The sequence below is a fragment of the Hyla sarda genome, chromosome 1 (assembly GCF_029499605.1).
Source record: "Hyla sarda isolate aHylSar1 chromosome 1, aHylSar1.hap1, whole genome shotgun sequence".
Taxonomy (NCBI): domain Eukaryota; kingdom Metazoa; phylum Chordata; class Amphibia; order Anura; family Hylidae; genus Hyla; species Hyla sarda.
In genome coordinates, this window is record NC_079189.1 from 255,235,338 (window position 1) to 255,259,113 (window position 23,776).

At 41.1% G+C, this 23,776-nt stretch overlaps 1 protein-coding gene across 2 annotated transcripts in view; it reads left to right on the forward strand.

Moving 5' to 3' along the window:
* TBXA2R (thromboxane A2 receptor) overlaps positions 1-23,776 on the forward strand; it is a 204,977-nt gene that overhangs the window by 156,064 nt on the left and 25,137 nt on the right. For both annotated transcript variants that reach the window (XM_056571039.1, XM_056571029.1), the window contains exon 2: positions 1,145-2,114. In XM_056571039.1, the coding sequence (XP_056427014.1) occupies positions 1,272-2,114 (843 nt within the window). In that variant the 5' untranslated portion in view covers positions 1,145-1,271. The remainder of the gene's footprint in view (positions 1-1,144; positions 2,115-23,776) is intronic.

Consider the following 23,776-nt stretch of genomic DNA (forward strand, 5'->3'; position numbering starts at 1 on the left):
TTCCGGAGCCAGTTGATATATAAAAAAAAGTTTTGCCTGGAATACCCCTTTAAATCCATTTCATAACTAAACTGGTCCCTGAAAAATTCTGATTTTGAAATTTTCGTGAAAAATGTGAAAATTGTTGCTATATTTTGCAGCCCTCTAATGTCTTCCAAAAGTAAAAACATGTCAACTTTATGATGCCAACATAAAGTAGACATATTGTATATGTGAATCAATATATAATTTATTTGGAATATCCATTTTCCTTATAAGCAGAGAGTTTCAAACTTAGTAAAATGCTAAATTTTTTAAATTTTCATGACATTTGGGGATTTTTCACCAAGAAAGGATGCAAGTAACGAGGAAAATTTACCACTGTGTTAAAGTAGAATAATGTCATGAAAAAACTTTCTGGGAATCAGAATAATCGGTGAAAGCATCCCAGAGTTATTAATGCATAAAGTGACACTGGTCAGAATTGCAAAAAAGGGCTCAGTCTTTAAGGGGTTAAAGCGTACCTGTCAGATCCCACAAAAAAATGAATATGTTACCCAGAACCTAATCCTGACCATGTAAATCTAATGTTTATGCCTCTGTCACCCATAATTTGTATTTAAAAAAAATACCTCTTTTCATTAGCTCTCACTGTTAGAAATCCTCTCAGGGGAAGTGGGCGTATCCCTCCCTTGTGGTGGCGGGTTTTGATTGGTATGTCTGCTCATGCAGCCTTGTCAATGAGATTTTTTTTTGCTTTCCCATTGAATGAAATAAGGGAAATCCAGTATACTTGTGTAGTGAATCCATAACATAAATTATCATACAGATTTTAAACCTGCATTGCAATTCAATCTAAAAACACCCTTAGGCAAGGTTTACACACAAGTTTTGTTTTTGTTATTTTTACTGCCATGTTTAAACTGCCACTGCAGTTTTTAAGCCAAAGCAGAAGTGTATTCAAAATTAATGGGAAATATTAATGAAAAACTTATACTTCTCCTTCCTACAGGATCCACTTCTGACTTGATCTCAAAAAGTGCAGTTTAAAATAAATAAATAAATAAATAAAAAAGACAGAAAAAAACATCTTAGCATAATGATTAGATTGTCCATATTTCATTTTTCATCAATTTACATTTAAAAACTATGTCTTCTCTTTCAGGTTATGAATCACTTAATGGATACACAAGGAAAAGATGACAGATTCATTAATTCTGCATAAAAAAATGGAATCCTAATTTCTATTATCCAGTTTTCTATGTAAGATATCTTCCTCAGAGAAGCCGAGCATGTGTATTGAAAACAGAATGGAAACAAGTCTATGCCTCACAATGGAAATAGAAGAAACACTGTCATCACCTGCAGCCTCCTGCTTCCGACATATTAATATGACTACTTCTGTGGGTGGACAAAAGCCTATTACCTCTTGGTGGTTCTCCACCATTTTCTCCATTATTGGCCTTTCCTCTAACCTTTTTGCTTTTTGTGTCCTGGTTAGTGCATCTAAGAAAACTCGAAGTCGATCAAGGTCTTCCTTTTTAATCTTTCTCGGAGGTTTGGTCATCACAGACTTCACCGGGCTATTAGTAACTGGTACTATTGTGGTCTCTTACCATATAACTCAGTTTAACTGGCAGATTCTTGATCAAAACTGTTATCTCTGTAACTTTTTTGGACTTTCTATGGTTTTTTATGGACAATGCCCCCTTTTGCTAGGTGCATCCATGGCTGCAGAGAGGTTTTTTGGCATAACTAAACCATTTTCCCATTCTGCCAATATTTCGAAAAAGAGAGCATACTGTATTGTGGTCATGGTTTGGTGTTTTGCTTTCCTATTAGCTTTATTTCCCATAATGGGTATTGGGAGTTACACCTTACAATACCCCAAATCCTGGTGTTTCCTAACTTTGCTACAGGACCTGAAGAATAAAGCCTTTGGATTGATCTTTTCCTTCATCGGTATCTTTTCTGTCTGCCTCTCTTTTATTTTGAATACAATCAGCGTTGTGACCCTTTGCAGAGTATATCATGACCGTGAGTCTGTCCAAAGACGACGAGACAGTGAAGTAGAAATGATGGTCCAGCTGGTTGGAATCATGATAATTGCTAGTGTCTGCTGGCTTCCATTACTGGTAAGTTTCTGCTCACATTTTATAAATAATGAGTCAAAAGTAGTGTATTATGAGTATGGACACAGGTAGCAGAAATGATATGAATGTTCTCTTGCAGAAAATCCACAGCATTTCTGCACCAAGAACAGCAGAGAGATTTGCACCAATTCATACAGATTTTGTTGCAGATTTGTTGCAGATTTTCCACTTCAGTAGTAGCATAGGTGTACTTTATCTTCCATACCATATATCTCTTTACTTTGTGGTGAGCGTTTAATTATTATTTTCTGTACTTTTTGTATATGTGTACAATTTTTGTGACACCTGTTTTGGCTACGCTGTATAACTGTGTTTTTATTTTAACTTACTGTATTACATGATTTTGTGTACATATCAGAGCATATGTGTGAATACAACCTATTCCTAGTACTTACTCTGCCCTAGATGGGGTTATTATTTTCTTGTTAGCATTGTGTATTTGCTCACCTGCTGTGCTATCTTTCACCAGATCAGATGATTCTTCCTTGGCTCAGTGATGGGCCGTTCTGTTCTATCCATGTTTCTGTCTGACACATCTGAGACTCATGATTGGGAGAAGGGTTCTTAACCCCTTGGGGATGGAGGTTTTTTTTCAATTTTTGCACTTTCATTTTTTCCTCCTTACCTTTTAAAAATCATAGTTACATAGTTAGTACGGTTGAAAAAAGACATACGTCCATCAAGTTCAACCAGGGAATTGAAGGGTGGGGGTGTGGCGCGATATTGGGGAAGGGATGGGATTTTATATTTCTTCAAAAGCATTAATGTTATTTTCTTCCAGGAATGTGTCTAACCCTGTTTTAAAGCTGTTAATTTTTCCTGCTGTGACCAGTTCCTGAGGTAGACTGTTCCATAAGTTCACAGTTTTTATGGTAAAGAAGGTGTGTCTCTCCTTCAGATTAAACCTTTTCTTCTTCAGATGGAGGGAGTGCCCCCTCGTCCTTTGGGGTTATTTAACCTGGAACAGTTTTTCTCCATATTTTTTGTATGGGCCATTAATATACTTATATACATTTATCTTATCCCCCCTTAAACGTCTCTTCTCAAGACTAAACAATTGTAACTCCTTTAATCGCTCCTCATAGCTAAGATGTTCCATGCCCCATATTAGTTTAGTCGCGCGTCTCTGCTCCCTTTCCAGCTCCACAGTGTCCCTTTTATGGACAGGCGACCAAAACTGAACAGCATATTCCAGGTGAGGCCGTACCAATGCTTTATAAAGGGGGAGTATTATGTCCCTGTCCCTTGAGTCCATGCCTCTTTTGATACATGACAATATCCTGCTGGCTTTGGAAGCAGCAGCCTGACATTGCATGCTATTCTGTAGTCTGTGATCTACAAGTACACCCAGATCCTTCTCTACCAGTGACTCTGCCAGTTTAATCCCCCCTAAGACATACGATGCATGCAGGTTATTAGTACCCAGATGCATAACTTTACATTTATCCACATTGAACCTCATTTGCCAAGTGGATGCCCAGACACTTAGTCTATCCAAGTCATCTTGTAACTTATGCACATCCTCTATAGACTGTACTGTGCTACAAAGCTTGGTGTCATCTGCAAAGATAGAAACAGAACTGTTAATACCATCCTGTATATCATTGATAAATAAATTAAACAGCAGCAGGCCCAGTACTGAACCTTGGGGTACACCACTAATTACCGGGGACCAATCAGAGTACGAATCATTGACCACCACTCTCTGGGTACGATCCATGAGCCAGTGTTCAATCCAGTTACAAACTAAAGTTTCCAAACCCAAAGACCTTAACTTACCTGTCAGACGTCTGTGAGGGACAGTATCAAACGCTTTAGCAAAATCCAGAAACACTATATCCACAGCCATTCCTCTGTCAAGGCTTCTACTCACCTCTTCATAAAAGCAAATTAGGTTGGTTTGACAACTTCTGTCCTTAGTAAACTCATACTGGCTATCACTTATAATACAATTATCCCCTATGTATTCCTGTATGTAATCCCTTATAAATCCTTCAAACAATTTACCCACAATGCACGTTAGACTTACCCGTCTATAATTTCCTGGGGAAGACCTAGAGCCCTTTTTGGAGATTGGCACCACATTCGCCTTGCGCCAGTCCCTTGGCACTATATCAGACACCAGTGAATTTCTAAATATCATGAACAGGGGTACAGATATTACTTACTTACCTTGTACCATTTCTACATTGAGCCAGTTCAGTACATTACATGATGTGTTACCAGCACTTACCTGTCCAATGTTAGCTCCTCCTTCTTCCTTAGTATATACAGAACTAAAGAACCCATTCAGTAGCTCTGCTATCTCTTTATCGCCTCTGACAACCTCCCCATTATCATTATTAAGGGGTCTTACATGCTCTGTCCTTGTTTTTTTTTTTGCATTTATATACCTAAAAAACCATATGATGACTTATTTTTTGCACCACCAATTCTAATTTGTAATCACATCAGTAATTTTACCCAAAAATCTACGGCGAAACGGGAAAAAAAAATAATTGTGCGACAAAATTGAAGAAATGCCATTTTGTAAATTTTGGGGGCTTCCGTTTCTACGTAGTACATTTTTCGGTAAAAATGACACCTTATCTTTATTCTGTAGGTCCATACGATTAAAATGATACCCTACTTATATAGGTTTGATTTTGTCGTACTTCTGGAAAAAATCATGTATACCTTTAAAAATTGATCTTCTGACCCCTATAACTTTTGTATTTTTCTGCGAATGGGGCGGTATGAGGGCTCATTGTTTGCACTGTGATCTGAAGTATTAAGCGGTACCAATTATGTATTGATCCGACTTTTTGATCGCCTTTTTATTAATTTCTTTCATTATATAAAAAGTCACCAAAAATATGCTATTTTGGACTTTGGGATTTTCATTGCGGTTTCATTAATTATATATTTTTATAATTTGGACATTTTTGCACGCGGTGATACCACATATGCTTATTTTTATTTACACTGTGGTGTTTTTTTTATGGGAAAAGGGGGGTGATTAAAACTTTTATTGGGGAAGGGGTTAAATGATCTTTATTCACATTTTTTTTTTGCAATGTTATAGCTCCCATAGGGGGCTATAACACTGCACACACTGATCTTTTACATTGATCAATGGTTTCTCATAGGAAACCGTTGATCAATGATTATGCTGCTTGACTGCTCATGCCTGGATCTCAGGCACTGAGCAGTCATTCGGTGATCGGACATCTAGGAGGAAGGTAGGGGACGCTCCGGCTGTCCTACACCTGTTCGTGATGCAGCGATTTCACCGCGGCGATACTGAACAGCCCACTGAGCTAGCCGGAAGCAGTTTACTTTCATTTTAGCCACGGGTCCCGGCCTGACCCGCTATGACATGGTCATATAGAAAGGGAGTGGGCGTAGGGCGTACAGCTACGCCCTCCGTCCACAACAGGTTAAACTGCCTTTTTAACCCCTTAAGGACTCAGGGTTTTTCCGTTTTTGCACTTTCGTTTTTTCCTCCTTACCTTTAAAAAATCATAACCCTTTCAATTTTCCACCTAAAAATCCATATTATGGCTTATTTTTTGCGTCGCCAATTCTACTTTGCAGTGACATTAGTCATTTTACCCAAAAATGCACGGCGAAACGGAAAAAAAAATCATTGTGCGACAAAATCGAAAAAAAAACGCCATTTTGTAACTTTTGGGGGCTTCCGTTTCTACGCAGTGCATATTTCGGTAAAAATTACACCTTATCATTATTCTGTAGGTCCATACGGTTAAAATGATACCCTACTTATATAGGTTTGATTTTGTCGCACTTCTGGAAAAAATCATAACTACATGCAGGAAAATTTATACGTTTAAAAATGTCATCTTCTGACCCCTATAACTTTTTTATTTTTCCACGTACGGGGCGGTATGAGGACTCATTTTTTGCGGCGTGATCTGAAGTTTTTATTGGTATGATTTTTGTTTTGATCTGACTTTTTGATCACTTTTTATTCATTTTTTAATGTTATAAAAAGTTACCAAAATACGCTTTTTTGGACTTTGGAATTTTTTTGCGCGTACGCCATTGACCGTACGGCTTAATTAATGATATATTTTTATAGTTCGGACATTTACACACGTGGCGATACCACATATGTTTATTTTTATTTTTTTTTTTACACTGTTTTATTTTTCTTATGGGAAAAGGGGGGTGATTCAAACTTGTATTAGGGAAGGGGTTAAATGACCTTTATTAACACTTTTTTTTAACTTTTTTTTGCAGTGTTATAGGTCCCATAGGGACCTATAACACTGCACACACTGATCTTTCATCCTGATCACAGGCGTGTATTAACACGCCTGTGATCAGCATTATCGACGCTTGACTGCTCCTGCCTGGATCTCAGGCACGGAGCAGTCATTCGTCGATCGGACACCAGGGAGGCAGGTAAGAGCCCTCCCGGTGTCCGATCAGCTGTTCGGGACGCCGCGATTTCACCGCGGCGGTCCCGAACAGCCCGACTGAGCAGCCGGGATACTTTCAGTTTCACTTTAGAAGCGGCGGTCAGCTTTGACCGCCGCTTCTAAAGGGTTAATACCGGACATCGCCGCGATCGGCGATGTGTGGTATTAGCCACGGGTCCCGGCCGTTGATTAGCGCCGGGACCCACGCGATATGATGCGGGATCGCGGCGCGATCCCGCTTCATATCGCGGGAGCCGGCGCAGGACGTAAATATACGTCCTGCGTTGTTAAGAGGTTAAAAAAATATGTTTTATGGTCTATGATTAAATCTACACTGTGAAATATGTTAGACCTGTTCTGTTGCTCCATTTGGCTGTGTGATTTTACTTTTATCATGCTCCAATAAAGGACAAGTTTCTGTTACGGAACTCTGTAGTTGCTGGACATCTTTCACACTGTTTTCCACTGCTGTTGGTACTGGCACCTCATTCCCTGAAATGCTACTACCCATTCCCCTGTCCAGGCCCACAACCCTGGCCGAGGGCCTAATTAACCAAACCACTCTACAGGTTCACAAAACAACCAAATCCCACTGAAGCTATCTACTGCCCCACCAGAAATAGGGAGTCATCCTCAGCCCCCAAGCTAAAGCACTTTACCGTTTGGCATTTTCCCAATACATGTTATTCCTACCAGGCAGACTTGGTCTGGGGAGTATTCTAAGGCTATGGAGACAAAGACACATGTAGCCAGAAGGACAAACACACACCTGATGCCCAAGGCTCAAGCCCACTTTTCACTACACAGGCCAACAGCACTTTTCACTTTTACCTCACAACAAACTCCCTAATAAGGAATATGCCAGTATTTGTACTTCCTTTTTGGCTGTCATCTCATAATACTCCCAGCTCATGTTACATACATAGTAACATAGTTCATAAGGTTGAAAAAACTATACTAGAGGTAAAACTATACTAGAGGTAAAAATTCCTTCCCGACTCCAAATATGGCAGTCAGAATAAATCCCTGGATCAATGTTCTGTCCCTATAAATCTAGAATCCATAACCAGCAATGCTATAACTCTATAAAAATGCATCCAGCCCCTTTTGAACTCTTTTGCAGAGTTCACGATGACCACCTCCTCCGGGAGAGAATTCCACAGTCTCACTGCTCTTACAGTAAAGAACCCCCGTCTGTGCTGGTGTAGAAACCTTCTTTCCTCTAGACGTAGAGGATGCCCCCTTGTTATAGATACAGTCCTGGGTATAAATAGATCATGGGAGAGATCACTGTACGGCCCCCTGATATATTTATACATAGTTATTAGGTCTCACCTAAGCCTTCTTTTTTCTAAACTAAAACCTAATTCTGATTATCTTTCTGCCATTCCCCGTATTACTTTGGTTAGCCATCCTTGAACCCTCTCCAGCTCCACTATATCTTTTTTGTACACTGGTCTGACTAGTGATTTGTCCTTGCCAAAGCATTCTAACATTGCAACAAGTCGATTTCAAAGCCAGACCTCCTGTAGATCGAACAATAAAACAGGGCTACACTGTGTACTCCAAACATAATCACATACAATTAAGTGTAAAGTAAGACAATAGTGACACTGAACAGACCTCAGTTGTAAACTAACAAGCAACTAGTTACAAAGATACAGTTCCAAAAGCCTACAATTCTAGCACAAGGGTCTTCTGTGACTATGTTAGTCACTGAGATAACACTATACATAGTAATTATAAGTACACTATTTTATTACTTGTTATATGGAATATGACAATAGACAGAGCTTTAACCCCTTAACCTGTTAAGGACGGTGGGCGTATCCATACACCCCCATTTTAACCCCTTCCCGCTATTGGACGTATGCATACGTCCAGGCGAATTACACGTTCGCGCAAATGGACGTATGCATACGTCCAAGCGATCTCCTGCTCTGCCGCGGGCAGCGCAGGAGATCGCGGGTGGGACTCAGCTGTCAATCACAGCCGGAGTCCCACCGCAGCTGCCGGGGCCGCGATCGCGCCGGTCCCGGCAGCATTAACCCCATAGATGCCGTGATCAGTTCTGATCACGGCATCTATGGTGTTTGCAGGGGGAGCGCTCTCCCCCTGCCCATCAACGGCGGCTCCGCGATAAAATAAGGGGGATCGAGGGTGTCCAAGACACCCTCGATCCCCCTTGAAGAGATAGGAGCGAGGTGGCAGGGTTGCCACCCCTCCTATCCCTGCTATTGATCGGCCGAGCGACCAACCAATAGCAGACTGGGGGCGGGGGGTTAAAGTTCGGTTCCCCTCCGCTATGCCCACCCATCGGTGTCCGGGCACAGCGGGGGGAACCGTGTAGTAGCGGCGGCGGCGGCAGCGGCGGTCACTTACCCGGCGGCGGCTGTGATCACGGCGGCGGTGGAGGTGAGTTTGGCGCCGCGTGTCCGGGAGTCTGTTGCCTAGCAACAGCTGCAGGGCGACAGTTTAGAGAGTGGTCTCTAAACTGTTGCCCTCCAGATGTTGCAAAACTACAACTCCCACCATGCCTTGACAGCTGTTTGCTGTGTTGGCATGCTGGGAGTTGTAGTTTTGCAAGATTTAAAGGGGTTCAGGCTGGAGATCACTGACAGTGGTCTCTAAACTGTAGCCCTCCAGATATTACAAAACTACAACTCCCAGCATGCCCAGACAGCAGTTTGCTGTCTTAGCATGCTGAGATTTGTAGTTTTGCAACATCTGGAGGGCCACAGTTTAGAGACCACTGTCAGTGATCTCCAGCCTGAACCCCTCTAAATCTTGCAAAACTACAACTCCCAGCATTCAGGAACAGCAAATGGCTGTCTCGGCATGCTGGGAATTGTACTTGCGTGCCTCCAGCTGTTGCATAACTACATCTCCCAGCATTCCCTTTGGCAATCAGTACATGCTGAGAGTTGTAGTTCTGCAACAGCTGGAGGCACACTGGTTGGGAAATACAGAGTTAGGTAATAGGTTCAATTACCTAACTCAGTATTTTCCAACCAGTGTGCCTCCAGCTGTTGCAAAACTACAACTCCCAGCATGCACGTTCTGTCAGTGCATGCTGGGAGTTGTAGTTTTGCCCCCCCCCCTCCCATGTGAATGTACAGGTTACATTCACACTGGCGGCGGATTACAGTGAGTTCCCTGCTTCAAGTTCGAGCTGCAGCAGCCGCAGCTCAAACTCCTAGCGAGAGACTCAGTGTAATCCGCCGTCAGTGTGAATGTAACCTAAAAACACTACACTAACATAAAATAAAGAGTAAAACACTACATATATACACGTACACTGCCCCCCCCCACCACCACCACTTCCCCCCCAATAAAAATGAAAAACGTATCCTACAGCAGTGTTTCCAAAACGGAGCCTCCAGCTGTTGCAAAACAAAAACTCCCAGCATTTCCGGACAGCCATTGACTGTCCAAGCATGCTGGGAGTTTAGCAACAGCTGGAGGCACTCTGTTTGAGAATCACTGGTGTAGAATACCCCCATGTCCACCCCTATGCAAATCCCTAATTTAGGCCTCAAATGCGCATGGCGCTCTCACTTTGGAGCCCTGTCGTATTTCAAGGCAACAGTTTAGGGCCACATATGGGGTATCGCCGTACTCGGGAGAAATTGCCTAACAAATTTTGGGGGGCTTTTTCTCCTTTTACCCCTTATGAAAAGGTAAAGTTGGGGTCTACACCAGCATGTTAGTGTAAAAAAAAAACATTTTTGTACACTAACATACTGATGTTGCCCCATACTTTAAAATTTCACAAGCGGTAAAAGAAAAAAAGCCTCCAAAATTTGTAACGCAATTTCTCCTGAGGACGGAGATACCCCATATGTGGGCGCAAAGTGTTCTGGGAACGCACAACAAGGCTCAGAAGAGAGAGTGCACCATGTAAATTTGAGGTCTAAATTGGTGATTTGCACAGGGGTGGCTGATTTTACAGCGGTTCTGACATAAGTGCAAAACAATAAATACCCACATGTGACCCCATTTTGGAAACTACACCCCTCACGGAATGTAACAAGGCGTACAGTGAGCATTTACACCCCACAGGTGTCTGACAGATCTTTGAAACAGGGGTCTGTGAAAATGAAAAATAAAATTTTTAATTTGCACAGCCCACTGTTCCAAAGATCCGTCAAATGCCAGTGGGGTGTAAATTCTCCCTGCACCCCTTATTACCTTCCGTGAGGGGTGTAGTTTTAAAAATGGGGTCACATGTGGGGGGGTCCACTGTTCTGGCACCACGGGCGGGCTTTGGAAATGCACATGGCTAAATTCTCTCTCCAAAAGCTCAATGATGCTCCTTCTCTTCTGAGCATTGTAGTTCGCCCCCAGTGCACTTCACGTCCACTTATTGGGTATTTCCATACTCAGAAGAGATGGGGTTACAAATTTTGGGGGGTATTTTCTGCTATTATCCCTTGTAAAAATGTAAAATTTGGGGGAAAACAAGCATTTTAGTGTAAAAAAAATATATATTTTTTTACATATGCAAAGTCGTGAAACACCTGTGGGGTATTAAGGTTCAGTTTACCCCTTGTTACGTTCCCCAAGGGGTCTAGTTTCCAAAATGGTATGCCATGTGTTTTTTTTTCTTTCCTGGCACCATAGGTGCTTCCTAAATGCGGCATGCCCCCAGAGCAAAATTTGCTTCCAAAAAGCCAAATGTGACTCCTTCTCTTCTGAGACCTGTAGTGCGCCAGCAGAGAACTTTTCATCCCCATATTGGGTGTTTTCTGAATCGGGAGAAATTGGGCTTCAAATTTTTCTGCTATTACCTTTTTTAAAAATTTAAAATTTTGGCTAAACCAAGCATTTTTGGTTAAAAAAAATTTTTTTTTTTTACATATGCAAAAGTCGTGAAACACCTGTGGGGTATTAAGGTTCACTTTATCCCTTTTTATGTTCCTCAAGGAGTCTAGTTTCCAAAATGATATGCCATGTCGTTTTTTTTTTGCTCTCCTGGCACCACAGGGGCTTCCTAAATGCGACATGCCCCCCGAGCAAAATTTGCTCTCAAAAAGCCAAATATGACTCCTCTTCTGAGCATTGTAGTTCGCCCGTAATGCACTTCAGGTCAACTTATGGGGTACCTCCATACTCAGAAGAGATGGGGTTACAAATTTTGGGGGGTATTTTCTGCTATTATCCCTTGTAAAAATGTAAAATTTGGGGGAAAACACACATTTTAGTGAAATTTATTTTTTTTTTTTTACATATGCAAAAGTCATGAAACACCTGTGGGGTATTAAGGCTCACTTAATTCCTTGTTACGTTCCTCAAGGGGTCTAGTTTCCAAAATGGTATGCCATGTTTTTTTTTTTGCGGTTTTGGCACCATAGGGGCTTCCTAAATGCAACATGCCCCCAAAAAACCATTTCAGAAAAACGTACTCTCCAAAATCCCCTTGTCGCTCCTTCGCTTCTGAGCCCTCTACTGCGCCCGCCGAACAATTTACATAGACATATGAGGTATGTGCTTACTCGAGAGAAATTGGGCTAGAAATTCAAGTATAAATTTTATCCTTTTACCCCTTTCTAAAAATTCAAAAATTGGGTCTACAAGAACATGCAAGTGTAAAAAATGAAGATTTTGAATTTTCTCCTTCACTTTGCTGCTTTTCCTGTGAAACACCTAAAGGGTTAAAACACTTACTGAATGTCATTTTGAATACTTTGGGGGGTGCAGTTTTTGTAATGGGGTCATTTATGGGGTATTTCTAATATGAAGACCCTTCAAATCCACTTCAAACCTGAACTGGTCCATGAAAAATAGCGAGTTTGAAAATTTTGTGAAAAATTGTAAAATTGCTGCTGAACTTTGAAGCCCTCTGATGTCTTCCAAAAGTAAACACTTGTCAATTTTATGATGAAAATATAAAGTAGACATATTGTATATGTGAATCCCAAAAAAAATATTTGGAATATCCATTTTCCTTACAAGCAGAGAGCTTCAAAGTTAGAAAAATGCAAAATTTTCAATTTTTTCATCAAATTTTGGGATTTTTCACCAAGAAAGGATGCAAGTTACCACAAAAATTTACCACTATGTTAAAGTAGAATATATCACGAAAAAACAATCTCGGAATCAGATTGATAAGTAAAAGCATTCCAGAGTTATTAATGTTTAAAGTGACAATGGTCAGATGTGCAAAAAAGGGCTGCGTCCTAGAGGTGAAAATGGGCTGTGTCCTTAAGGGGTTAAAGTCCTTAAGGACTGAGGGCGTATGGATACGCCCGTGGGAATTCCGGTCCCCGCCGCTAGCTGGTTGGGGACTGGATCGGGATGCCTGCTGAAATCATTGAGCAGGCATCCCGGCACATCGCCGAGGGGAGTCCTGTCGGCGATCGGAGAAAATCGCATTTGATTTTCTCCAATTCCGGGCTGATCGGGTCTCCGGTGACCCGATCACCCGGAAAATAGGGATGATCGGAGTTGTCAGTGACAGCCCCGATCATCCTTAGGGATAGGAGTGAGGTCGCAGTGCTGCGATCTCCTCTTATCCCCTGCCATTAGTCAGAACTGAGGCCTGTACCTGAGGAGAAGATGTGTGGGGCCCGGCGATCATTAGAGACATCCAGCGGAGATCACGGCTTAGGTAGGGAATCGACGGTGGGGGGGGGGGGAGAAATGAAGTGAAAGTAAAGTGATCTTTACTGTGGCAACCACTAGGAAGGCCGTACTGCAACTCCCAGCATGCCCAGACAGCAAAGGCTGTCTAGGCATGCTGGGAGTTGTAGTTTTGCAACATCTGGAGGGTCACAGCTTGGTGACCACTGTTACAGTGGTGCCCAAATGGTAGCCCTCCAGATGTTGCCAAACTACAACTCTCAGCATGCCTAGACTGCCCAGGCATGCTGGGAGTTGTAGTTCTGTAACATCTGTCCCTTCAGATTTTGCAATTTTTATGAAATTTCTGAAAATCGCTGCTCTAATTTGAAGCCCTCTAAATTTTTCAAAAAGTAAAAATATGTCCATTTTATGATGCCAACATAAAGTGGACATATTGTATTTGTGAATAAAAATAAAATTTATTTGGAATATTCATTTTCCTTACAAGTAGAGAGCTTCAAAGTGAGAAAAATGCTAAATTTTCTAAATTTTCATGAAATTTGGGGATTTTTCACCAAGAAAGGATGCAAGTAACGGCGAAAATTTACCACCAAAATAAAGTAGAATATGTCACGAAAAAACATTCTCAGAATCAGAATATTCGGTAAAAGCGTTTTAGAGTTATTAACGCTTAAAGTGACGGTGGTCAGAATTGCGAAAAAGGGCTCAGTCCTTAAGGTGAAAAAGGGCTCAGTCCCAAGCCCATTTCCACCCATTTTGGCCAATGTCATTTTAAGCATTAATAACTCTGGGATACTTTTACTTTTCATTCTGTACAGGCATACAGGTGCCCTGTACATTCACATGGGGGGGGGGAAACCTCCAGCTGTTGCAAAACTACAACTCCCAGTAAGCACTGACAGACCGTGAATGCTAGGAGTTGTACTTTTGCAACAGCTGGAGGCCCACTGTTTGGAAAACCTTCAGTTAGGTTCTGTTACCTAACTCAGTATTTTCCAACCAGTGTGCCTCCAGCTGTTGCAAAACTACTACTGCCAGCATGTACTGATTGCTGATTGCTGTTATGCAACAGCTGGAGATACGCAACTACAACTCCCAGCTTGCAAAGACAGCTGTTTGCTATTTGGGCATGCTGGGAGTTGTAGTTTTGCAAGATCTAGAGGGCCACAGTCATTCCCACGGGCGTACAGGTACGTCCTTGGTCCTTAATCCTCTAAGGACCAGGCCCATTTTGGCCTTAAGGACCAGACCAATTTTATTTTTGCATTTTCGTTTTTTTCCTCCTCGCCTTCTGAAAATCATAACTCTCTTATATTTCCATCTACAGACCCATATGAGGGCTTGTTTTTTGCGTCACCAATTGTACTTTGTAATTACATCACTTATTTTACCATAAAATGTACGCCGCAACCAAACAAATATTATTTATGTGGGAAAATTGAAAAGAAAACCGCAATTTAGCAAACTTTGGAAGGTTTTGTTTTCACGCTGTACTCTTTCCAGAAAAAATTACATGTTTTCTTTATTCTGTGGGTCAATACGATTAAAATGATACCCATGATATATGCTTTTCTATAATTGTACCGCTTAAAAAAAATCTCAAACCTTTTTAACAAAATTAGTATGTTTGAAATTGCCCTATTTTGACCACCTATAACTTTCTCATTTTTCTGTATATGGGAGCTCAGTTTTTTGCGTCATGATCTGTTGTTGTTATCAGTGCCACTATTGCTTAGGTTTTACTTTTTATACATTTTTAATAAAAATTTTTGGGAATAAAATGTGACAAAAAAGCAGCAATTTTTGACTTTTTAAATTCTTTTATGTTTACGTTGTTCACCGTACGGGATAATTAACAATATATTTTAAGAGTTCAGACTTTTACGCACGTGGCTATACCAAATATTTGTATTAATTTTTTTTAACACTTTTTGGGGGGTAAAATGGGAAAAACGGACGTTTTACTTTTTTATTGGGGGAGGGGATTTTTAAATTTTTTTTACTTTACATTTTTAAAATTTTTTTTTTTTACACTTTAATAGTCCCCATAGGGGACTATTTACAGCAATCATTTGATTGCTAATACTGTTCAGTGCTCTGTATAGGACCTAGCACTGATCAGTATTATCGGTGATCTTCTGCTCTGGTCTGCTCGATCTCAGACCAGAGCAGAAGACCCCAGGAGACAGACGGAGTCAGGTGAGGAGACCTCCGGCTGCCATGCTGGATGATCGGATCCCCGCGGCAGTGCTGCGGGCGATCCGATCATCCAAAGTACCGCACTGCCACAGATGCCATGATCTGTATTGATCACGGCATCTGAGGGGTTAATGGCAGACATCTGCGCGATTGCGGATGTCCACCATTACCAGCGGGTCCCTGGCTGACATCATAGAAAATGTTATTTATGTTAACAGAATATTGTTTTTGTACAATATTACTATCCCTTTTTTTTTTGTTAATATCAGATAGTTCAAGGCTTTGCATACTTAGTAAATAGGAGATATTGGTATAGACTTTGATGTCTTTTGAGTGCTACCATTGCTGTCAACCAGAAACTTGTTTGGGATTCACCAACATTTAAAGGTCTATAACAGGGGTCCTCAAACTACGGCCCGCGGGCCACATGCGGCTCGCGGAGCGCATTTACCCAGCCCGCCGGGTGTTTTTGCCTCAGGACATCCCTGTGTTCCGAAAGATGCTTTCGGAACACAAGGATGCCTCTGTTAAATCCCTGCGGCCCGCGTTTACTTTAAAAACGCGGGGTCCGCCGGGAGCAGTCGCACGCAGCGACGTCCCATGCATGCGCCCATGGCAAGCGAGAGCGGAGGAGTAGAGAAGGAGAGAAGTAGCAAGGATGCGCGCTGGTAGTAGGTAAGTGTTTACCAGCGGCGCGTCCCTTCGGTGTTCTGACCACCGATCTTCCGGTCCTGCTATAGGCGGAGCGGTGGTCAGAACACTGAAATGGGGCAGTACAAAGGCATACAGCCTCCAGCCATACTGTATGGCTGGAGGCTGTATGCCTGTGGGGGAACATACTGCCAACATAATTTGAGGGACTATACTGCCAGCCTAATGTGGGGGACTATATTGCACCTAATGTGAGGGGAACTATACTGCACCTAATGTGGGGGAACATACTGCCATCCTAATGTGGGGAACTATACTGCCAGCCTAATGTGGGGGACTATATTGCACCTAATGTGAGGGGAACTATACTGCACCTAATGTGGGGGAACATACTGCCATCCTAATGTGGGGAACTATACTGCCAGCCTAATGTGGGGGACTATATTGCACCTAATGTGGGGGGACTATACTGCCAGCCTAATGTGGGGGACTATATTGCACCTAATGTGAGGGGACTATACTGCCAGCCTAATGTTGGGGACTATATTGCACCTAATGGGGGGAACATACTGCCAGCCTAATGTGGGGAACTATACTGCCAGCCTAATGTGGGGGAACTATACTATCAGCCTAATGTGGGGAAACTATACTGCCAGCCTATTGTGGGGAAATATACTGCACCTAATGTGGGGGAACTATACTGCCAGCCTAATGTGGGAGAACTATACTGCCAGCCTAATGTGAGGGAACTATACTGCCAGCCTAATGTGGGGGACTATACTGCACCTAATGTGGGGGAACATACTGCCAGCCTAATGGAGGGGGGACATACTGCCAATGTAATGTGGGGGACTATATTGCACCTAATGTGGGGGGAACTATACTGCCAGCCTAATGTAGGGGAACTATATTGCACCTAATGTGGGGGACTATATTGCACCTAATGTGGGGGAACTATACTGCACCTAATGTGGGGGGACTATATTGCACCTAGTGTGGGGGGAACTATACTGCCAGCCTAATGTGGGGGACTATATTGCACCTAATGTGGGGGAACTATACTGCCAGTCCGGCCCTGGCAGTATAGTTTGAGGGACCGTGAACTGGCCCCCTGTTTAAAAAGTTTGAGGACCCCTGGTCTATAACATAATTTTTGTTTTTGCTTAGTGTAAATGCCAGGATGCCATAGGATATTGGCCTGCTCAATAAAAGTTAGCATACAAAAAAAAAAAATACCAAAATAGTAGACTATACTATTCCATACCACAGTATGTTGTAAAAAAAAGAAAGCAAAGAAAAAAGAAACACATGTTTTCGGATGACATAATAGCCTTTGGTTGAAGGATGCCACATATGACCTTTATTAAATATGTATGTTAGGCAACTCCATTGACGTTGCTGTCATTATGTTGACAGATTGCTGAAGCTTCCTCAGTCAGAAAGCAGGGGGCCCAGAGAATGCTAACGATTATTGATGGGGGTGGGCACAGAACATGTAAATATTTATATTGTGCATAAGAGCCTGTTGCTATATATAAAGCTGATCTCTCTTTCTTTATATTGTGCTGGAATGGCAACTTAATACTGACACTCTGTATGAGTCTAAAGTTGCCTAGGGAAGCAAATAGAGACTGGCTATATACACACTTCAGGTCTACAGGAGTCCTCATGCTGCTAATAAAAAAAAATAAAAGACAGTGGGAGACATTTATCATTGGCTTTACACCCCTTCAATGTTCTTAAACGTCCCTGCAAATTTTGCGCAATTGCTATTTTTTTGTGCAATTTTTGGTAGAAAATCTTTCAAAGTTGTCTACTGTTTGGTGCACCATACATCACTTTTTGCAGTGGAGCTGTATTTATTATTTGCGCAAATTAAATTTAGAAGTGTTTTCTGCGCAAACCTACAAACCCTAATAGAACACGTACAAAAGTGTCAGATGACAGAGCACAAAGCTTAAACCTAGCTATACAGCTCACTGGTTTCTATAATTGAGCAAAATTGATCAAGTCCTGTGTGCCTTTTTGGTCAATTTTGAGCAACTCTGCAAACAATACACCAAGCAAACAGTAAAATCTTTACTACCTTACACCAAGATTGATAAATGTCCCCCAGTGAGTAGAATACCTGGGTGCAAGGCTATGATCTGGGGCCAATAAAGAGAAATCTCAAATACAGGCACATTGGAGATCGCCATTGAGTATGCCCACAGAGCCCTCAGGGCACGGCCCAAACCCTATGACCCACATGGGGACATTATTTGCTGACAACTTGATTTCAAAGTCAAAGAATCAATGCTTTGCCAGAGAAGTTAAAGACCTAAGATTTAAAGACTCTGAGTGGGGCCAGATCTACAAAAGTAGAATTCTTACGCTCTCTATGAGAAGATGCCTAAAACCAATTACTACTACCCTAGCACTGGGTCTTGCCATTTGGCCTCGCCACTACCATTGATGGCACCCAATTGATAATCAAGAAGTTCTAGGATGCACAAGCAGTGGCTTACAAGCTGAACTGGATGGCTCCGCTGTAGACAATTGGTTTCTTCTTAAAAATCTTCAGGGCCTTGTCACCATACCACCTCATACACCTTTGATCTAGCCTACATCAGAGAAGGGCTCCAAGACAAAGAAACTCACAGGGAAGCTCAGCCTGAAGAGTATCATCAACGATGACACTTTAACATTTGCCACTGTACTTCACCCCTTAACGGCATTGGATGCAAATGTATGTCCTGGTGCGATGGTATTTTAGACACCAGGATGTACATTTACGTCCTGTAGATGATGCAAGCACCAGACCAGTGCTCACATCATGCATGGCAGGTCCCAGCTGATATCAACAGACAGGGACCCGCCGGTAATGGTGGACATCAGCAATTATGCCGATGTCTGCCATTAACCCCTCAGATGCCGTGATCAATATAGATCATGATATCTGAGGCAATGTGACACTTGTAATGGAAGATCAGATTGCCCACGACACTATCCCAGAGATCCGATCATCCAAGATGGTGGACAGAGGTCTCCTCACCTGCTCTAGCCATCATCCCTGGGTCTTCTTCTCTGGTCTGACATCAAACAGACCAGAAAAGAAGATTCCTCATAATACTGATCAGTGCTATGCCTATGCATATCACTGAACAGTATTAGCAATCTAATGATTGCTATAAATAGTCTCCTATGGGTACATAAAAAGTGGAAAAGCGTAAACATAAAATAAATCCCAAATTTGTTGTCACATCACATATAAAAAAAATGTTTAAAAAGTCACATATACACAGCAGTAAAAACTAGAGATCATGGCACAGAGAATTTGCCCTTATATAGCCCCAGATATGGAAAAATGAGAAAGTTATAGGTGGTCTAAATAGGGCAATTTATAGGGCAACATACTTATTTTGTAAAAAAGTTTGTTTTTTTGAAAAGCATTACAATAATAGAAAAGTATGTAAAGATGGGTCTAATTTTAAGTGTATTAATCTACCGAATAAAGAAAACATGTCATTTTTACTGTGAAGTGTACAGCGTGAAAACAAAACCTTCCAAAATTAGCAACATTTTGGTTTTCTTTTCAATTTCCCCACACAATAATAATAATTTAAAAAAAAATCCATAAAATCACATTGTCTGATTTTTTAAGAATGTATTTGCAAATTATGGTGGAAAATTAATTTTGGTCAATAACAAAAGTTCATCTCAATACTTTGTTATGTACTCTTTGGTCGCAATGACAGAGGTCAAACGTTTTCTGTAAGTCTTCACAAGGTTTTCACACATTCTTGCTGGTATTTTGACCCATTCCTCCATGCAGATCTCCCTAGAGAAGTGATGTTTTGGGGCTGTTGCTGGGCAGTACGGACTTTCAACTCCCTCCAAAGGTTTTCTATGGGTTGAGATCTGGAGACCGGCTAGGAAAATCCAGTACCTTGGAATGCTTCTTACGAAGCCACTCCTTCATTTCCCGGGCGGTTTGTTTGTAATGCTTGTCATTGTTATGCTGAACGACCCAGCCACGTTTCATCTTCAATGCCCTTGCTGATGGAAGGAGGTTTTCATTCAAAATCCCACAATACATGGCCCCATTCATTCTTTCCTTTACACAGGTCAGTTGTCCTGGCTTAAGCAGGGGACATGTCTGGCACTGCATGCTTTGAGTCCCTGGCACCGTAGTGTGTTACTGATGGTAGCCTTTGTTACTTTGGTCCCAGCTCTCTGCAGGTCATTCACCAGGTCCCCCTGTGTGGTTCTGGGATTTTTGCTCACCGTTCTTGTGATCATTTTGATACCACGGGGTGAGATCTTATGGGAAGCCCCAGATCAAGGGAGATTATCAGTGGTGTTGTATGTCTTCCATTTTCTAATAATTGCTTCCACAGTTGATTTCACACCAAGCTGCTTGCCTATTGCAGATTCAGTCTTCCCAGCCTGGTGCAGGTCTACAATTTTTTTTCTGTTGTCCATCGACAGCTCTTTGGTCTTGGCCATATTAGAGTTTGGAGTGTGACTGTTTGAGGTTGTGGACAGGTGTCTTTTATACTGATAACAAGTTCAAACAGGTGCCATTAATACAGGTAATGAGTGGAGGACAGAGGAGACTCTTAAAGAAGAAGTTACAGGTCTGTGAGAGCTTGTTTGTAGGTCAACAAATACTTATTTTACCGAGGAATTTACCAATTCATTCATTAGAAATCCTAAAATGTAGTTTTTTTTCTCCCCCCCCCCCGCCCCCACATACATTCTGTCTCTCATAGTTGAAGGGTACCTATGAGGAAAATTACAGTCCTTTCTCATCTTTTAAAGTGCGAGAACTTGCACAATTGTTGGCTGACTAAATACTTTTTTTCCCACTGTATTTCTCATAGTGTTTTCATTGCCCATCGGGTCAAGAACATTCAAGGGAGTTAGTATAAGGGTTAGCAACTTTGCCTTTCATCCTTTCCTCCCAACTAGGTGATCCAGATGGAAATTACATCCTGGAAATTACAGGGACCAAACCAAATCCTAGGCCTGACGGGCCACTAACTAAACATTAGTCATTTCCTCACTATCAACTGGAGAGCTTCTCTCTGCCAGCTTACAAAACACATGACCTCCTGTTCACTGGTCACACTTGTCTTTCTTACAGCCTTTACTCACTGTTCATACTTGACTTTGTCAGCAATCTTATCACAGTCCTCCTGCTCTGTACTTCTCAAGTGGCCAATCCACCTGCCCCTTGCACTGGGGAAAGAGTACTCCACTTGTTGCCCCAACTTGTCAGCATCTACATTTCCACGATGTATGGGTAACTCCCATCCCCTCGCTGTGTGTCTCCTGCAAGGACCCGTGCCTCTCCATCACACCTTGTCAGCTGTCTGGGAAGAGCTTCTCTCATCATGCAGCCACACTGCTTGGTGTTTCTCAGACAGCGCATCTGTCTGTCTCGCAGACCAGAGAAAGAGCATCCTCTCTTGGGTCTCTCATACAGCCACACTGCTATTGTCTCCAGGGGGAGCACAGACCATGTCTCCTGGCCTAGCTAAATCAATTCCCTGCTGCTCTCATTAATCAGCCATCAAGTGAAGGATTCTGCTAGTCCAGCTAAAGAAAAGCACCCTTTCACTGCCTCAGTGTCACAAACAATACATACATTGCATTGGTTTTTGTTGTTGTTTGTTTTTTACATACAAATGTCAATGGGCAATTGATTATGCTGTATGAAATACATGATGTAGCCTCCACTAACGTATACATTTTTATCCTGTTCAACTTGTACATTAACTGTAGGCAAAAACTCAGCGTAATCCTAGTCTTTCAGCAATAGCTAAACACATCTTCATTTTATCTGCATCATCTGAATTTATTTGTGGAACAACCCATTTGATGAATGTAAACAACATCACAGTGTAAATACATTTTTAAGATTTTTTTTTTAAGTTTTTTTTTATTAGCATTTATATTGACTATTTAATTATAGTCAATATGATATAATTTTCCCCCCTAAAGTTTTAATTAAATTATTGAAAATCCAAGGGAGAGATGCAGGGGGAGAGCATGAAAATGCTGGGTATGAAGACAAAATATCTGTCCGCATCTGTCCATACCTTCTCAAGTGACTGAACCTATGAAAGTTATATATATGATGATGATGATTATTTATAATGCAAACAACAATTATATTTTTATTAAAAGTAACGTGAGGAGACTTAGAAATATAACATTTTACTTTTTCAATTAGATTTATCTTTGTCATTCACCGTATGGTTAGATTTCATTTGCACATGTATAAATATAATGTAACAGAACACGACAGATAAACAGTGTACTTTTGAGGTACAAATAAGCCAAAACAATCTTTGATATTTCTACCATTACTTACGTTAGTATGGATTTATGATGTGTAATGTCCATATGTGTTAAATAACGGATCCAGATGAACTTCTTTGTAGTCATTCCAGCAATAAATACCAAGCTCGAGAAGGAAATGTTCTATCCATATATAGACAGTAAATGTTCTAAGTTTAGCTAAAACTTGATAACATTAAAGTAAATAGCGCATTTTCTGATTAAGCCAGTTCAGTCATATGAAAACAGCCTGAAATTGAAGTCCGGAATTAGATAGAGGTTTTTCTACTTCAGACATTTTACAGAGGTTTATAGTCAAGAAAATGGTTAAATGCAAGAAGAATAGCACTTAAATAAAAACATTAATTTTTCAATGAATTTTAATTATATAAATTAGATCTATCTAAAAGTAGTTGCTCTACTTAAACACATGCATTTTCTTATTAAATATTTCACAGACATAACACTAAAAATGTTAGAAGGATTTTTGGGCAATTAAATTTAAGTAAAATTGTGAGCTGGAACCAGAAACCTTTGTCGCTGCTTACCAGCCAACGGGATGATTGTGATCTCCTGATTTTACGCATAGTTACAGTAGGCATTATTTACATCTTATTCTGCCTCATTCCTTTTTATAATTGCAGTAAAACTGGTGAAAAACTATTGCTATACATATATGTTAATATGGTAGCAAAACAATTCATTACTAAACATATTAGAGTATGGTTCCCATTTCTTTGAGCTATGTTGCATAGATCCAAACATGAATATCCAATTAAATAAATATCAGACAAAAATCTGGGTATAGGTCTGTTTAACATACATAATGGTAAACCAGGATATTCTATTACAAGATCTGGGGTAGAAATTAAAGGGGTTATCCAGGAAAAACTTTTTTTTTATATATCCACTGGCTCCAGAAATTTAAACAGATTTGTAAATTACTTCTATTAAAAAATCTTAATCGTTTCAGTACTTATGAGCTTCTGAAGTTAAGGTTGTTCTTTTCTGTCTAAGTGCTCTCTGATGACACGTGTCTCGGGAACCGCCCAGTTTAGAAGCAAATCCCCATAGCAAAACTCTTGTAAACTGGGCGCTTCACAAGACACGTGTCATCAGAGAGCACTTAGACAGAAAAGAACAACCTTAACTTCAGAAGCTCATAAATGTACTTTGGAATAACCAAAAATCAAAAAGTCACAGCATGCATATAAAAGTCGCATGTGCGCAAGTACTGCAACTTTTTTACGCAAAAAACATCTACTGCAGAGTTTGATAAATCTCCTTCAAAGTGTATTGTGTTCAATGTAACACCTGTAATGTGCATTATGTGGGGTTTACTACAAGAAAGCTAAAACAGAGAATCTCAGAACATCTGATGGGAGCACGGGGGCTGAATGGTGTTCAGACCCATGCACTGTTAGGAGCCTTACGACATTTCTGGGGCGCTCACAATGG